At 58.5% G+C, this 15,290-nt stretch overlaps 3 protein-coding genes across 8 annotated transcripts; 1 reads left to right on the plus strand and 2 right to left on the minus strand.

Moving 5' to 3' along the window:
• Positions 1-235: 235 nt before the first annotated feature.
• On the minus strand, positions 236-8,404 carry STXBP2 (syntaxin binding protein 2). The gene is made up of 19 exons (XM_019757611.3): positions 8,301-8,404; positions 7,026-7,075; positions 6,692-6,773; positions 6,140-6,216; positions 5,905-5,983; positions 5,715-5,818; positions 5,167-5,315; positions 4,896-4,980; positions 4,678-4,808; positions 4,472-4,579; positions 4,115-4,172; positions 3,937-4,002; positions 3,752-3,832; positions 3,290-3,428; positions 2,689-2,798; positions 1,813-1,908; positions 969-1,054; positions 700-857; positions 236-390 (listed from the first exon to the last, which is right to left on the minus strand). Exons 1-19 carry the CDS (start codon positions 8,335-8,337, stop codon positions 305-307), a joined length of 1,782 nt encoding a protein of 593 aa, XP_019613170.1. The 5' UTR covers positions 8,338-8,404; the 3' UTR covers positions 236-304.
• Positions 8,405-9,247: 843 nt separating this feature from the next.
• On the minus strand, positions 9,248-15,183 carry PET100 (PET100 cytochrome c oxidase chaperone). 3 transcript variants are annotated; one of them, XM_088792341.1, is made up of 4 exons: positions 15,046-15,183; positions 14,285-14,371; positions 14,096-14,128; positions 9,248-9,633 (listed from the first exon to the last, which is right to left on the minus strand). In XM_088792341.1, the coding sequence occupies exons 1-4, from the start codon at positions 15,070-15,072 to the stop codon at positions 9,391-9,393; spliced, it is 390 nt and encodes a 129-aa protein (XP_088648467.1). In that variant the 5' UTR covers positions 15,073-15,183; the 3' UTR covers positions 9,248-9,390. The 3 variants fall into 3 exon arrangements, with proteins under 3 accessions (XP_088648467.1, XP_019613174.1, XP_019613175.1); XM_019757615.2 differs by lacking the exon at positions 9,248-9,633 and adding an exon at positions 13,642-13,771; XM_019757616.2 differs by lacking the exon at positions 9,248-9,633 and adding an exon at positions 13,778-13,943.
• On the plus strand, positions 10,423-13,640 carry PCP2 (Purkinje cell protein 2). 4 transcript variants are annotated; one of them, XM_074337744.2, is made up of 5 exons: positions 10,423-10,548; positions 11,544-11,645; positions 12,184-12,298; positions 12,601-12,725; positions 13,448-13,640. In XM_074337744.2, the coding sequence occupies exons 2-5, from the start codon at positions 11,598-11,600 to the stop codon at positions 13,565-13,567; spliced, it is 408 nt and encodes a 135-aa protein (XP_074193845.1). In that variant the 5' UTR covers positions 10,423-10,548; positions 11,544-11,597; the 3' UTR covers positions 13,568-13,640. The 4 variants fall into 4 exon arrangements, with proteins under 4 accessions (XP_074193845.1, XP_019613171.2, XP_019613172.1 ...); XM_019757612.3 differs by lacking the exon at positions 10,423-10,548 and having other exon boundaries at positions 10,656-11,645; XM_019757613.3 differs by lacking the exons at positions 10,423-10,548; positions 11,544-11,645 and adding an exon at positions 11,731-11,845.
• Positions 15,184-15,290: the final 107 nt, after the last annotated feature.

Consider the following 15,290-nt stretch of genomic DNA (forward strand, 5'->3'; position numbering starts at 1 on the left):
TCACCCATCAGCTTTCTGCCACCATCTCTTATTTCCTCTGCAAAGCAGTGGCCATCTCTGGCCCCATTTTTTAGACGGGGAACCCAGCCAGTTGGCCAAGACCTGACAACTAATCAATCTTGGAGCCAGTATTCAAACCAGAGCCCAAGTTCTTAATCTCCACTTGGGCTTCAGATGCCCCCTGGCAGGGCAATAGGGTGTGGTGGAATGTGGGGGGAGTGATGTGGGCACTGGCCCCAGACAGAAAGGAGGAGTTTATTTTTCTGGAAAGGGAGCTGGGCAGGTCAGGGTGGGGGTGGGAGGGTCAAGGCAGGGAAACGTTCTCTAGCTTCTGGTCCAGCATCTTGAGGTCGTCCAGGAAGCGGGTTGGAGTGAGGATGTGTGAGGAGCCTGGGCAGGAGAGGAGGGTTGGGGAGATGAGGTCGCTGCCTCGGCTCCTGACATCCCATCCCCCAGCCAGGGTCCTCGGGAGACCAGGCCTTGACTCTGAGTACCTCTTAGAAACACAGGGGTCCAGGCCTCAGGTGACCCCTTCCCTGGGATCCAAAGCTCCAGCTACAATGAAACCCAGGTGTTCAGCTACCTCTCCTCACCCAGGGCTCTCAGACACTAGCCATGCAGAGGTTCCAGCCTTTGGGGACCGAGGAGTCTAGCTCCCAGCCCCACCCCAGCCCAGGGACCCCAGTCCTGGCTACTCACCGATGAGTACCTCCCACTTGCCGTCAGTGGCCCTGGTTACTTCATAGGCAGCCCTCATCTCTGACATGGCCACGCCGCCCACGACGTAGATGATGAGCCGGGGCCCTGCCCGGGCCTCCACACCAGCCTTGTTCTTGTGCCAGTGGCCGAAGCGGGCACTGTGTATGTTGGGGGGGGCGGACAGGTCAGTAAAGGTAGGAGATGCCCCTGCCACCACTCTCACCTAACATGGGCCTGGGCGCCAGTAGGGGGGTCCCTAGTGCCCTCACCTGACAGCAGCCTGGGAGCTGGGCATGGGGGCGGGATCAGACACGAAGGGCCATAGCTTGCGGTCCAGCCGGTCCTCCACGGCATCCTGAGGCGAGAGGGGAAGGCTAAGGAGAAAAGCTCCAGGCGGTGGGGCCCAGGCTCTGGAAGCCCCTCACTGGTGTTTCAGGAGCCGAGATCCTGGCAGACAAGAGCCACCATCTGCATCTCCAGACCCTGGGGGACCCAGGAGTCTGAGCCCATAGCCCCTCGGGGACCCAGGAGTCTGAGCCCCTAGTCCCTCGGGGACCCAGGAGTCTGAGCCCGTAGCCCCTCGGGGACCCAGGAGTCTGAGCCCCTAACCCCTCGGGAATCCAGGAGTCCAGGCATCCAGGGTCCATGGGGGTGAAGGAATCAAGGTCACTGGGCCCCTAAGTGGGTGGAAATGCCAGGACGCCACAGGGACACCAGGCAGGAAGCCAGAAGCCTGGCCCCTGGTCTAGTCTTTTTTGCTTTTGGGTCCCAGGGCCCGGCATGGGGAGGGAGAAGGGGAAAAATGGGGGCTTTCCCAGGGACAAGGGAAGAGAATAGAGGGGGATAGAGGGGACCAGTGGGTGGAGAGGAAATGAGGCTCCTCCACGAGGGGCCCCTCTGCTGCCTCAATTCCTCAGGTGTGGGTTTGGGGTGCCCCCCTGATAGAGCAGACCGGATGCCAGCAATGAGGGATTTTCCATTAAGCCCTGAGGCTTAGCACCGTGAGCATGAAGGGCGCTGAGTTGCTGCCTGGATCAGGGCAGGGCGTGGTGGTGGCAGGAGAGGTCAGGCCCCTGCCCCTCCCCTCCCCGTGTCCACCCCCACCCGTGGTACCTCCATCACATCCTTGATGACTGGGGTCCAGCGAGACAGTTGATAGGTGGGCTCCAAGCGCTCCCTCCGCTCTAGCCGGCTGGAGGTCCCAGGACCCTACAGGCAGAGCATGGTGGGCCGGTGGGGGAATTGGGGAGAAGGAGGTGGGTCATAGATGGGGTTGGGGGCTCATCTGGCTTGGGGAGAGGTTGTACAAAAAGATAGAGAAATGGAACAGAGAACTAGAGAGAGAGGAGAAAAGGAGAGAATGAGAGAAGGAAGAAACAGGCAATGAGACAAAGAGGGCAAAAAGAAAGACAAGGACAAAGAGAAAACAATGCGGACAGAGACTGGAGGACGCAGAGAAATGGGGGAACCGAGAGGTGGGAGCCAGGGAGATAAACAGGACCAGGAGAGAGATGAGAGGCACCGCCCAGGGATGGAGACTGGGTCAGGGGAAGTGGGATATGTCAGGCCAGAGAGAGACAGGAATGGCTAAGCGGAAAGCTGAAACAGGAAGCTGCGTGTCCTGGGTGCACAGGGGGGTCCTCTGAGATGTCCAGGAGCCCAGGGTCAACTGTGTGCCCTGACCCCAATGCTGGCAACGCTGCTGTCCACCCCGGGACTCAGACCACATACCTCATGTTGCACCACCAGGACCTGGGCTCTGACTACACCTCACCCCCCTAGCTTATCGTGTGACCGAGAGCTGGGGACAGCCCTGGTGCTCCCTGGTCCCCAGACCAATCACCACATAGCATTCTGTTCCCCCAAAACCACACCATACCCTGTGGATGCCAGCTCTGTGAGGTGACCTCCGCCTCCCAAGGCCCAGGCTGACTCCAGGCACCGCCCCTCCCCACACCGACACTGGCCCAGGCTCTGATCCCAGCATACCCCAGGGTTGGTGACAGTGGCCCCAAGCTGCTCCAGGTTCCGGATGAGGCTGCTGTGGGCCTGCACGTTGGCATGCTGGATCAGCTTGGCCAGGTTCTCCTCACTCACACCTGGCCAGGGTGGGCATGGGTGGGCTTATGTGGGTGGGATTCTCATGGGGGGGGGGTCTGGGAGGGTGGGAGGCAGAAGGTGGCCATGTGGGTTCCTGGGTTAAGGGATGGTGTGTGAGGAGGTCCCAGGGCCTGCAGTGGGGAAGTCCTCAGGACCAGGAAAGGAAGTCACAGGAGGGAGTCCTGATGTTAGAATTCAGGATGGGAAGGGAACCCTGAGAATGTAGTCTGGGGGTCCTCTGGAATTATTTGAGGGACCAAGTTTGGATGAGTCACAGATTTGGGGGCTTCTCTTATGTCAATGGAGCCCTCATGTCAAAGAATCAATGAGGGGTCCCCGAGGTCAATGGCGGGGTATCTGTGAGGTCTGGCATGCCTGGTGAGCTGGGGCATCTCAAGGACAGGGGGACTGTGGGGTTGGGTAAGTCCCAGGATTACTGGAGACCTTGGTGACTCAGGATATGCTAAGGCTCCCACTGCCCCCCACCTACCATTCCGTAGAAGGATGTAGAGCAACAGGACCCGAATCTTGTCATAGGCGGGCACTGCTGCGTCCAGCAGCACAGGCACAATCAGCTTCATGGCATCCTTGATCTTCTCGCCCTCTGCGTCAGAGCCCATGGCCAAGTCCTACAGGGATTGGGGGTCAGCTGTCCTGTCAGCCACTGGCGGCAGGAGGAGGAACTGGGCAGGGACATCCCCAGGGTCCTCAGCAAGACATTTGTGGCCTGGCTTCATCCTAGTACCAGGTCTCTCTGAAGATTCCACCCGTCACTGACAAGCCCCACCCCTCACATTGGTCCACCTCACCACTGGCCCCACCTCTCACACGGGCCCCACCTCTCACACAGGCCCCACCTCACCAAGGCTCCGCCCCTCACCCCCTCCCAGCCTCTTCTCCAAAGTCCCTGCCCCTCACACAGGCCACACCCTGTCCTGGGCCTCTCCTGTACCTGCTCGACACTGCACAGCTTCTCCACGGAACCCTTGAAGTGCTTCATGCAGTCGTCAGCTAAATGCAGGTGTGTAGAATACTGTGGAGTAGGGGGTGGGAGTTGGGGGTAACAGAGACTGACTCAAGTAAAAAATAGGGTGGCAAGTGGGAGTGTGGGGGAGCAGGTTCTCCACCCCTGCTCACCTTGTTCAGCTCCTTCTGGTACTGCGGCATCTTTTTCAGGATGTGGGACAGGTCTTTGATGTTGGCCTGGGGACAGGGCAGGTGTGAGGTCCCCACTCCAGGCTTGGGATCCAGGTTGAGGCCTGGATGGGAGGCGTTTTCCTCCCAAGCTGCCCATCTGACGCAGGCCGGCCCCTACCTTATCCGTGGTCAGCCTCTTGCTCTCACAGAATGTCTTCAGAAGCTCCGTGACCTTCCTGGTGGTGAGGGTGGGTAGGGATGAGGTTGGCTGGGGGCTGCTGCCAAGACTATAGTTTGAGGGCAGTGTGGGGGTTGCAGGTTTGGGGGACAGAAGTTGGGGGGATGAATGTACGTGCACCAGGCTGTGTGCAAGCCTACACACAGAGGAGTAGGCCGAGGGGGCGTGGCTTGTAGAGGGGCACACTCATCGAGGGTGCAAGGCCCACATGGAGGGGTAATGGTGGTGGGAGTGATTCAGGTGGGGACCAGAGTGCAGAAGGGCCCACACCCCTGGCGCCCTGCCACATGCACATACTTGGACACGTCTGCAATGTGCATGTGCCGAAGTTCCACCCACAGGTCATCATCCTCGTCCAACAGCACGGCTTTCTCACGGGCCTCGCTCAGCCCAGTGGTCTCATACCTGCAGGAGGAAGAGACGTGAAGGTCAGGGGCACTAGCTGAGGCCCAGGGACCCAGATCTGTGTTGACTGGGGGAGGGAGGTTCTGGGGCCCACCTACCTGTACGTGTCCTGCTGGATATCCAGCAGGTCATAAGCCATGGCCTGAAATGTGAGCTCGTGCAGCAATGGGGACACGGGGTCAGCCGCCCGATCCATGATCAGCAGCTGTGAGCGGGTTTTCTCAGGGCCCTGGGGATGGTGGGGGTGGGCAAGGATGAGGACATTGACCCTGACCCCGGCTGGGGCCTCGTCCCACCTCCCCAGTTAGCCACTGACCTCGCCCAGACTGGGAGTGTCTGCCTTGAAGGCGTTCAGCTTGGCGAGGACTGCATGGGCCAGCTGGGCCGTGTCCTCTGGGCCCCTGGGGGGTAGGGGGTAGGCAGACACAGGGGCCTCAGGGCCTGGGGTTGGAGAGGGCCAAGCACAGACTGGGGGTCAAGGATGGGGTTAGGGACGGGAGTCAGGTAGCAGGTGAGGACTAGGGGTGGGGTCAGAAGAGGTTGAAGGTGGGATACAGGATGGGGCAGCATCAGGGTAGGGTCCCCACTTGCGGTAGCGGATGGCTGGGTACTCCTGCAGTGTGGCGCACAGTGTGGCAATCTGCTGGGCCAGCGCCTCAAGCTGCCGTGCCCGCTCGCCTGCCCGGAAGGGGCAGTAGAGGTTGTAGGTGCTATGGGGAGCATCGAGGGAGAACACCTAGAAGGACGCAAGTGCTGGAACCATGGCTGTAGGTGTGCACCTGCCAAACTCCAGATGCCAGCACCTGCCACTCCCTGGGGCCTCCCTTGGAGCCCGCTTTGCCATCCAGGAAGCAGGGTGGGGCATCCCCAACCCATGCCTAGGGAGGTGGAAATACCCAAGCCCCTTCCCCTTGGGTAGGACAACTCAGAGGTATGCTCTACACTGCCCCCTGAAGTTGCCCAATCGACCGAGCTGCAGGTGCCCACAGTGGTAAGAGCTCATTCTGCTCCGTGTTGGCTCCTTTCCTTTAGGATTCGCTATCCCCTTTACTTGTGTCAGAGCCTATTTCTGAGGGAACCTGGGTCATTTGGTCACAGACCCCCACTCCCTGCCCAGGACTAGGCTGGGCTGTACCTGCGCCTCGTAGGGGAGGAAGGCAAGGTGGATCTCTTTCAGCGTCTTGACCACCTTTGCCAGACGGGAGCGGCCCAGCTCACTGAACAGGGGCTCAGGGCAGGCTGGGGGGGACAAGAGGGGGCATCAGGCCAGAGCCAACCCCACTCCCCCTGGCCCAACCACCACGCCGCTAGCTCTTCTCACTCACTGTCGGTGAAGAAGATGTGTGCTGCTTTGTAGGTGAAGGTCGGGGTCCCCCGGAAGTCTGCAATCAGGGCCTGCACCGACTGGGGAATGGGGATCATTCTCCAGGCCTGGCCCGGCACCCCCTGGCCCGTCTGTCCTCTGCCCCGGCCTCCCAGCCGCTGCCTGTGACCCCACACACGTGCAGACATGCAAAGGCAGGCACACATGCATGCTCACACACGCGCTCACGAAGGCACCTTCTCTGTGGGGCTCAACAAATAAATGGCTTCCAGGCTGGGGATGGGTTCTCGCCGCTTGTTGATGTCCTCGACAACTAGTAAGAACAGAGGAAGGACATGTGAAGGTGGCATTGGGACCAGGGCACATGGCAAGTCTCAGACATGGCAGGATTCTGAACATTCAGGGTCACACAGTCACAACCCTGGGGGCCTCCCATAGAAAGCTATGCATTCTGGGGGCCCACAATGAGTTCACCCTGAGGGTTCTATACAGGGTTCCACACACAGGGGTTGCAAGCTGGGGAGGCTGACCCCTTAGGGGGCTGCAGCCAGGAGTCCTGTGTGGGAGATCTGCCCATCACGGTCTCCCACACTCAGGTTGCCCATTTGGGGAACATATTTGGGAGGGTGACACGCTCCAAGCTGTCTATGCAAAGAGCTGCATACTTGGGATTTCTGGACAATTTGAGGAGATGCCATACGCAGGGGCTGCACCCCAGGGGTCCCACGTTCAGGAGATCCCACCCTCAGGTTCCATCTGGGGAGCACGAGGTGGGGGTGTCCACTCACTGGTGATGCCCTCAGCCAGGATGTCGGACATCTTGCAGCAGGACGACAAAATGCGCATGCTTGGGTGGTCCATGATGAGCACCTGTCCACATGGACAGACAGATGGACCAATAGACAAGTGGGTAGGAGAGGCCATAGCTGTCCCGGGGTTGAGGCTGGTGTGGTGGGCAGGACCGACGGCTTCAAGAGCTGGCTGGATGGGAGGTAGGACCCAGGACTCCACCCCCACCCGATCCCACCCCTGTGGACAGAAGCCTCCTGGGGGAGTTTGAGGGGGTTCCACATTCAGGGCCCTCCACATGGGTTTGGACAAAGCATTCTGCTTCCCCCCTACCTTCCACTCCCCATCCTTTTTAACACTCCGAATAACTCCGCTCAGAATTTCTGTAGGGAAGGAAGGGGTAGGCTCAGGACGCTGGGTCCCCTGGCCCCACCACACCCCAAATCTTCTGGATCCCTGGCTAGACATACATCTTACATAAATCTTCTGGATCCCTGGCTAGACATACATGCTGTTTACTCCTCCCCCTCCCCATTCTGTGACATAGCTCCTGGTATCACCCCCAATTCATAGATAGGGAAACTGAGGCTCAGAGAGGGCAAGTGACTAGACCAAGGACCCTAAGTGCCCAAGTGAACAAGTGCCTGGGGTATAAGTAGCCGCTGGATAAATATGCTTAAAATGAACAATAACTGTAAAGCCAGGGCTCCATACTGGTCTTTTTGCCTCCGAGACTTGGCTTTCCCCTGGTTCCCTGCTCTGAAACATGCCTGGCTGTGGTCATTCCATCACCCAACCTCCAACCTCAATTTCCTCATCTTAAAAACGGAATCAGTCTCCCCATTAACCTCTATGTAGGTGGCTCCTTTTTAGTTGGGGTTCTGGGAGTTTGAGCCACACTCTGTCCTGCCCTGCCCCGCAGAGGGGAGTTGGGAGAACGGACGAGGTGGCCACGCCCTGCCAGTGTCATGTCCACTGTTATCAGGACCGCCAGGGCGGAAGGAGCAGCTGAGGCCGGAACTACCCGAGGTGCCGGAGGGGGCGATCTCCACCCATCCCCCAAGAACCCAGCCCGTGCGGCCTGGACGTCTGGGTCTCATGCTGCATGGGACTCTTACAGGCCGAGCAGAGGAAAGCGTCACCCACTCCTGGACCTGAACAGAGGCTTGGACACGCCCCCTGAGCATTCACACCACCTGGGGTCGCTGATCAGCGTACCCAGCCCGGCCCGTCCGCAGCATGGGGCCCCAAAAATCCAGCTCCCCGCGGCTCTCTGAGCCGGGGTCTGGGCATCCAGCTGTGCCCTCCCCACGTCCCGCCGGCACCTTAGCGGACCCAGGAATCGGGCCTCGGCACCTGCCGACGCCACACGTAGCCTGATACCCTTGGGTCCCTGGAGTCCAGTCTACCAACTTTGTTCCGCTCCGGCACGGGAGAGCCGGGACGTCCAGCTGGAACCAAGTCCCCCGTCCGCCCCCTCGAGGGTCAGGTGCTCGACGCCCAGGTCGGTCCCCAACTCCCCGCCGCCAGGGCCCCCGAGTCCTTGTGTCCCTGGCCCCCGCCCCCCAGGGGACGCAGAAGCCGAGCCCGGCCTGGGGCGACACTCACTTTCCCCCACCACCGCCTTCAGCCCCGAGGGCGCCATCTTCCCCAAGGGGCGCCGCCGCCGCTTCCGGGTCTGTCCCAAGGTGGGGGCGTGGCCCCGCGCGTCATCCACGTGGACCCCGCCCCGTGGGACCTGGCCCCGCCTTCTGCTCACCTGGCCCTGCTCCGCTGTCGGTTCTCGGAGAGGAAGGTGGGTCCCTCGTAGAGTGGACAGGCGGATGTGTCCAAGCAAAAGGCTTGGAATCGCTGAAGGGGCCCACCCCGACGACACGCTCACAGACGAGAGCTCAGACACTTCCCCTGCTTGTGTGCAGCGAGAAAGTGGGATCGCAGAGCAGTAATAACCCCTTAATCTTTCTCCGTGGCTGAGGGATGCTCCGTGCCCACACAGGGCCGCGGGGCCACAAACCCATGACCCATTTACCTTTTGTACCCCATAGTTTAGCAGCAACAACAGCAGCAAGCTCTGGCCACATTTGATAAGCTCAGGTGTTGGTCTGGAGATAGAAATGGAGCCAAGCCATCCCTCACTCAAACCTCCCAGACACCCTGACGGAGTGCGGTATAGACTATGAAACGGCGGCTCAGCGGGACCCCTGTCCGAGGCCGCATGATGAGTAGGCCTATTGGGATTTGAACCAGGGTCTGCCACAGGGGAACGCTGCTCACAGCCTGGTGCTCACGGGCTGCACACACACCCTCGCAGGTGACAGTCATGTTTATAGGCTGGTACACACGTGGGTTGAGTGGTATGCTCAACTGCTGGCACACTCATACACACCTCGATTCACACTGAACTTGAAATTTTAGGGCCTGCTCCTGCTGTGTGCCAGCAAAGGGCTGACACTGTCACAGGCAGGGCACCCATACAATGGGTGCCAGCAGCACGCATACAAATGAGGTCCCGAATTTAAAGCGTGATGCACGTGTGCAAAGGCAGAGTCCTGAACTGGTTCCTTCATTTAGTGTTTATTAAGAATTGGCCAGGTGCCATGCCCTTTGCCGCTTACATGGGACAGGCATGAAACAGACAACAGAAGGTCTGCCACCTGGCACTTACAGTTGACTTCAGGAGGGAGGGGATAGAAAATATTCAATTCTGCCCTAAAGGGAATAAATAGTGATACCGGTATGATAGCAAATGTCCCGTTGGCGGTGCTTTGTTGGGGTGGCACCAGAGGAACTCTCTGAGGGGGTGGCCTTTGGACTTGACCCTGAATGACATGAAGGAGCAGCCATGCAGCAACCCAGGCAGAGAAGAGCAGGAGATGAGGCTGGAGTTAGCGGTGGGAGTGAAGTGATGCTGGAGAAAGGGGCCAGGCAGGAGGCCGGACTTCTGTGGGACAAGGTAGGATTAACCCAGCCCGATCTGCATGCAATTGAAGGGTTTCTGGAATGCGAGACACTATGTGATAAAATTAGGACAGTCCCAGGCAAACCAGGAGGGCTGGACACCCTAGATGACAGTTTGGGTTTTTCTTTCTTCCTTTCTCTTTTTTCTCTTTCCTTCTTCCTTCCTTTTTTCTTTCTTTCTTTCCTTCCTTCTTTTTCTTTCACAGCTTTATTGCGATATAATTCGCCCACTGAGTGTACAATTCGATGGCTTTTGGCATATTCAGAGTTAAGTATCCATCACCAGTCCATTCTAGAACATTTCCATTATCCCCAAGGTGTTTAGGTTTTCTCCTGAGGACAATGAGGACCAAAGGAGAGTTCTGAGCAGTGAAAGGAGGGGACTCCTGCAACTAAGGAGGGAGCTAGGAAACTATGAGGAAGCTGGGACACCTTTGGCTTCTCGACCGGTCCCCTGGGCGTCTCTTTGTAGGGCCTGACACCCTCCATTATACTGAGTGAGGGTGATCAGGCTTTTGCTCTCTTATGGCTGAATGGTGTCCTGCCTACCCCTTGAAAAAAAAGCATGCTGAAGTCCTAACCCCCAGGACCTCAGAATTTGGATATAGGGTCGTTGTAGACATAGTACTGCAGTAGCATAGGTCCCTAAGGCAATATGACTAGTGTCCATGTCTCATGACTGACATGTGAAGATAACGGCACCAGGGGAATGTCATGTGATGACAGAGGCAGAGATTAGAGTACTGTAGCTAGAAGTCAAGGAACACTAAGGTTTGCCAGCAACCATTAGAAGCTGGGAGAGGCATGGAAGAATCCACCCCTCCACCCCACAGTTTTCAGGAGCACAGCCCTGCCAACACCTGGATTTCAGACTTCTGGCCTCCAGAACTATGTGATAGTAAGTGTGTGTTGCTCTAAGCCACCCAGTTTGTTAAGGCAGCCGCAGGAAACTAATACATCCCTGGCAGAGGAGGACATCACATAGGCATTGAGGACTTGGGGCCATGGAGAGGGTGTGAACACGGGTCCTGGATTGAGGAGGGCTGCCCAGGAAGAGGACCAAGCTTTGCACTCAGGCAGTGTGGCCCATTTATTCCGAGAAGGATCTTTAACTGGTTTCCAGAAAGACATCTTGGGGGAGGGGATGGGGTGTCAGTGGGTTCCTCCCAGTGGCATCCTTTCCCAGGGCACTGAGGGAAAGCCATAGCTGCGCAGGGGCGGGGTGGGGCTTTCCTCCTTGCCTCCCTCCCCAGGAGTCAGCCTCTAGTCCCCAGGTGAAGCTGAGGGGACAGATCGGAGGAGACCGCTCAACTTGGTATTGGCGGTGGGGAGATAGATCCCAGCCCTTGCCTTGGGGCCTATGGGGGGCAGCCAGACCCAGGGACAGTGAGTAGGGGGATGGCCAGGAGATAGAGATGGCACTAGGCTGGCTAGTGGTGCCTCAGGGGTCTTGGGGTCCAGCTTCCCCTTCCCCTACCATCTGCAGAAGGCAACTGCACTGCCTTCCGGTATGGTGAGACAGTCCTGTATTTCTTCCTGCTGGTGGGCTTGCAGACCCCACCAGAGCTGCCCTGTTGGCTTCTCCTCTCCCAATCGGGACCAGCCAGCCTCTGCTCCCCACTGTGGGACACTGCTCCGACCTGCTGCTGCACCCCACCTGAGAGTTCTTGGGGGCCAGTGAGTCCTGCAGGATCAGCAAGGTCCCCACCCAGATCACCATGGGGACTCTATCCCCATGGCAACCCCAGCATCACACGGGCAAAAACAATTATCTGGATCATCTTTATGGGGCTTAAGCTTCGGTGGGAGCAGATGGGGTGTGAGCCGGGGATTTGGGGCTGGGTATCCACTCTCCCCACATCCCCGTCTTTTAAAAAGCCTTCTCTGGCACAGGTCTGGGCCAGAGGCCAGCAGAGAAGTGGACAGCGCCAGGGAACAGGGACAAGAATGGACCGGGAAGAGAAGGTAGATGGGAGTTTAACCCCCCGTGTCAAGGTAAGCAGGCCCCACCCCTACTCACCCCCAACTCCTCAAGAGCTGTGAATGACAAAACTAGTTTGTAGGGCACCTAATTAGTGATTGAGTCTCCCGGGACCCCTGACCTAGTTTGCTGCTCAAGGAGGTGCTGGTGGGAATGAGGGTCTGAGTGCCTATCCAGGCCCCGGGGCAGAGGTCAACGCTTTCAGATGGTCTGGGTGAGCTGGGGGGACGTTGGGGCTTGGGGGCAGCCTCTGGTGTGTTTCCGTAGCTGGTGTCCCAGCCCCCAGGCTACCCTGCAGGCAGGCCCCAATCTAGGACTGCGGGACACCAGCAGCCTCTCCCTTGAGGTGGCACCACGTGAAGTGGCTCTGCTGGCTGAGCCCCGGGGGCAGGGGCTGGGAAGGAGACTTGTGTCTCATTCAGAGCAGCTCTGCAGAGCAGCACATCAGCGGGGACTATGGTGAGAGCCGAGGTGGAGGGGAGGGCAGGGTGGTAGTTGGTGAGGGGTCCCCCAACTGAGGGGCCAGCTGGACCGGGTATGTCTGTCCCTCAGGCGGGCTCCCCAGACCAAGAGGGCTTCTTCAACCTGCTGAGCCATGTGCAGGGCGACCGGATGGAGGAGCAGCGCTGCTCACTGCAGGCAGGGCCAGGAACAACCTCCGAGAGCCGTGAGTGGGCAGTAAGGGGAGTGGGGGGAGCTGTGCTTTCTGGGGGTTGCGACAGGGCAGAGTGTAGGGGTACAGGGCAAGTGACCATCTGGGGGGCCTGTGGGCAAGAGTCTGTCTGAGAGAGTAAGCCAGCAACTGGGGACACAGAGGCCTGTGGGTCTGGGGGCAAGGGGTGTGGGGGAAAGAAGAGCATGCTTCCTGGAGAATGTGAATGGAGGGAAGGGGTGGGCCGCGAGCTTCAGCTGGGCTGTGTTCCCTGGACTCTGTGTGTGTTCATCCCCACCTGCCTCTACTCCACACAGAGAGTGGCCCTGCGCCGGAGATGGACAGTCTCATGGACATGCTGGCCAGCACCCAGGGCCGCCGCATGGATGACCAGCGTGTGACAGTCAGTGCCCTGCCTGGCTTCCAGCCTGTGGGTCCCAAGGTAGATGATGTTCTGCTGGGGCTGAGGAGACACCAAGCAGGCTGAGCCCCCTAACCCTGCCTCCCACCCCCAGACCAGAGTGAATGGCCCCCCCACCTCTGTCCATCATGTGTCCCCTTGTGATGAATGCCTGGGAGAGCCACCCTGTGTCCCTGTCAGTCACAAGGCCCTGGCCAATCCAATACCTGACTTCAGACAGGAGGATGAAGGCCCACACAGAGCCAAGAGGTGCCCAAGGTCATGCAGGGGCCATGTTAATGTCAGAGCCATGGTTGGAACTCATGGCTCCTGCCCCCATGTATGACGGTTTCAGGGAGGCCAGAGAGAATAGAACACCCCTCCTGGGAAGATACCCCCAGGGCGAAGGGCCCATGAACTCATGCACAGGACACATGCATCCATACACTCATGTGTATCTATGTCACATGTAATCATGCAGATTGGGTTCTGATCAAACCCCAGTGTGATCCCCAGGACCCCACCTCACACCCAAATACCACTCTAAGTGTCGAGTAACTAAGGTATGTAGAAGCTTGGGGGGGGTGGGGGCAGATGGTGGGAGCTGGGACACTGGTTCCAAACTGCACCCTCCTCCATTGTTTGTGTCACCTCTGGCCTGGAGGTGTAATTAGCACAGGGCTTCCAGTGTAATTGTGCTCCTCCGCTCTCAGTTCCCTTCTGCCCTTGGTCCCTACCTCTGGCTGACCTCTCTTCATCCACAGGATGGAATGCAGAAACGAGCCGGGACCCTCAGCCCCCAACCCCTCCTCACCCCTCAGGACCCGACTGCTCTCAGCTTCCGTCGGAACAGCAGCCCCCAACCCCAGACACAAGCCCCCTGAGAGCCTGAGCTGTCCTGGGCCCCACTCGGCCCCCTGAAAGCAGACAATAAAACACTTTCACGAGCAACAAAAACTGAGTGTGTGTTATTTTATGGATGGAGGGCCTGGGACTTGGAGGCTTCAGGAGCTTTGCTGGGCACTGCGAAGGAGTTTCTCCTCCCGCTGCTTCCGTATCCTCTCTTTAAATTCTTCTAGCTCTTGGCGCTGAGGGTGAGGAAGGGGTGGGATGGGAAGGAAGGAGGGGGGCACATACCTCAGGGCCTGGTTCCTTCCCCCACCACTCTGCCCCTACTCCCCAGGCCACAGCTTCACAGTTCAGTGTCTACACTGGAAGCCCTGTGCCAATTACAAGGGTCCAAGTGGGATCAGCTTCATCCTTCAGGGAGAGGACAATAAGGAAACCATGTGCTCCTCCGCTCTCAGCTCCCTTTTTATGACCCAGAGGTAACATTTTCATTTGAATCCATCATGGCCAAAGGGACCCAGGCCCCTCCGTCCCTCTGGTGGAAGGAGGAGTATGTCACTTACCTGGTCCTCCTTCTCAGGTGGCCACAGCTCCCTCTGTGGGGACAAAGTCACAGATGAGCCAAGAGCCTCCAGAGCCCCACACCCGGCAGTTCAGCTCATAGGAGGCAGACATTGGTTCCCAGCAGGTTAGTACCCCATACCCTCCCCCATCCCCTGCAATGAACCCTTGAACACTCTCCCTGCGCCCACCTTGCGCTGTATGACGGCGTCCTCAAACCACTCGGCCTGATTGGCAATCCAGAACATAGCCACAGGGAAGGTGAGATAGAGTGTCATCTGGAAGGTGGGGAAATGGGAGAGCAGAGCCAGCGATAACCACCCCCCTCCGAAGTGCTGAAGTTGCTCAGAGCCTGGAGGACCATCCTCTGGCAGAGCCCAGAGGCATCTCCTCAGGGACCCCAAGAAGCCTGGGATTATGGGAGTCTCGCCCCCATAATCCAAGAGACCTTATTTTTGAAAGCTCCCTCCAAGTAAGGGAGACTCCCTCTCAAAGAAAGACACACACTCCTGGCCCCAGCAGTACAGGAGCTCCTACCACAACCACAGGCATCTCTTTGAGACTTCGTTACCCAGCTCCCCCAGGTCAGGTCCAGGGGGCACTCCAAAGCCCTCATTCTTCAGAATCTACTCCCCTAGTCTAGGAGTCTCCCTATCGGACACACACACACACACACACACACCCTGAGTCCAAGAACTCCCCCAGAGTCTGGAGCCTTCCGTCTTACAGCCCTCACCCTCGATCTCCCCTCTTAGAGGCCCTTCCTCACACCAGCCTTCCCGGAGCCCCCCGAACCGGGCGCCCCCTCCTCTGAGTTTCCAACCCTGAAGGGCCTTCTCAAATCGCAACATCTTTCTCCCCAGAGCTCTATCTCTTGGAATCCCCTTTTTTTAGAGCCTCCTTCTCAGATCCAGGAAAACGCCCCCGCCCACCCGCTCGATTGCCCACTGACCCGAAACACCTCCAGCTTCACCCCCATTTCGCTTCGGCGAGGCTACAAAGCAGCTTCCGCCCAAAGCCACCCCCTCCAGCAAAACAGCAGCAGCTCATTGGGAATTCGCGGGATCCACCGCTGAAGCTGATTGGCCGACGAGCCCCGGATGACGTCATCTCCGGGCTCCTACTCTCTGCTTCTGATCGCCAGCGACGTCTAAGTGAAAGTCAACAGCTTGTGTGGCAGTCTCGGGATGGGGTCAG

This window comes from Rhinolophus sinicus, chromosome 15 (assembly GCF_057876585.1).
Source record: "Rhinolophus sinicus isolate RSI-liver-muscle chromosome 15, RSI-T2T, whole genome shotgun sequence".
NCBI classification, from domain to species: domain Eukaryota; kingdom Metazoa; phylum Chordata; class Mammalia; order Chiroptera; family Rhinolophidae; genus Rhinolophus; species Rhinolophus sinicus.

Coding starts and splice junctions, on each gene's coding strand:
- STXBP2 (XM_019757611.3), bottom strand. CDS start 8,337: ATGGCGCCCTCGGGGCTGAAGGCGGTGGTGGGGGAAA. Junction 4,981..5,166: donor CCAGCCATCCGCTACCGCAA/GTGGGGACCCTA, acceptor CCTACCCCCCAG/GGGCCCAGAGGACACGGCCC. Junction 3,429..3,751: donor AGCTGTGCAGTGTCGAGCAG/GTACAGGAGAGG, acceptor CAATCCCTGTAG/GACTTGGCCATGGGCTCTGA.
- PCP2 (XM_019757612.3), top strand. CDS start 11,436: ATGGGGCTTAAGCTTCGGTGGGAGCAGATGGGGTGTGAGCCGGGGATT. Junction 11,646..12,183: donor GTTTAACCCCCCGTGTCAAG/GTAAGCAGGCCC, acceptor TCTGTCCCTCAG/GCGGGCTCCCCAGACCAAGA. Junction 12,726..13,447: donor TCCAGCCTGTGGGTCCCAAG/GTAGATGATGTT, acceptor CTTCATCCACAG/GATGGAATGCAGAAACGAGC.
- PET100 (XM_088792341.1), bottom strand. CDS start 15,072: ATGGGGGTGAAGCTGGAGGTGTTTCGG. Junction 14,372..15,045: donor TGAAGCTGGAGGTGTTTCGG/GTCAGTGGGCAA, acceptor CCCACCTTCCAG/ATGACACTCTATCTCACCTT. Junction 14,129..14,284: donor ACGCCGTCATACAGCGCAAG/GTGGGCGCAGGG, acceptor TTGTCCCCACAG/AGGGAGCTGTGGCCACCTGA.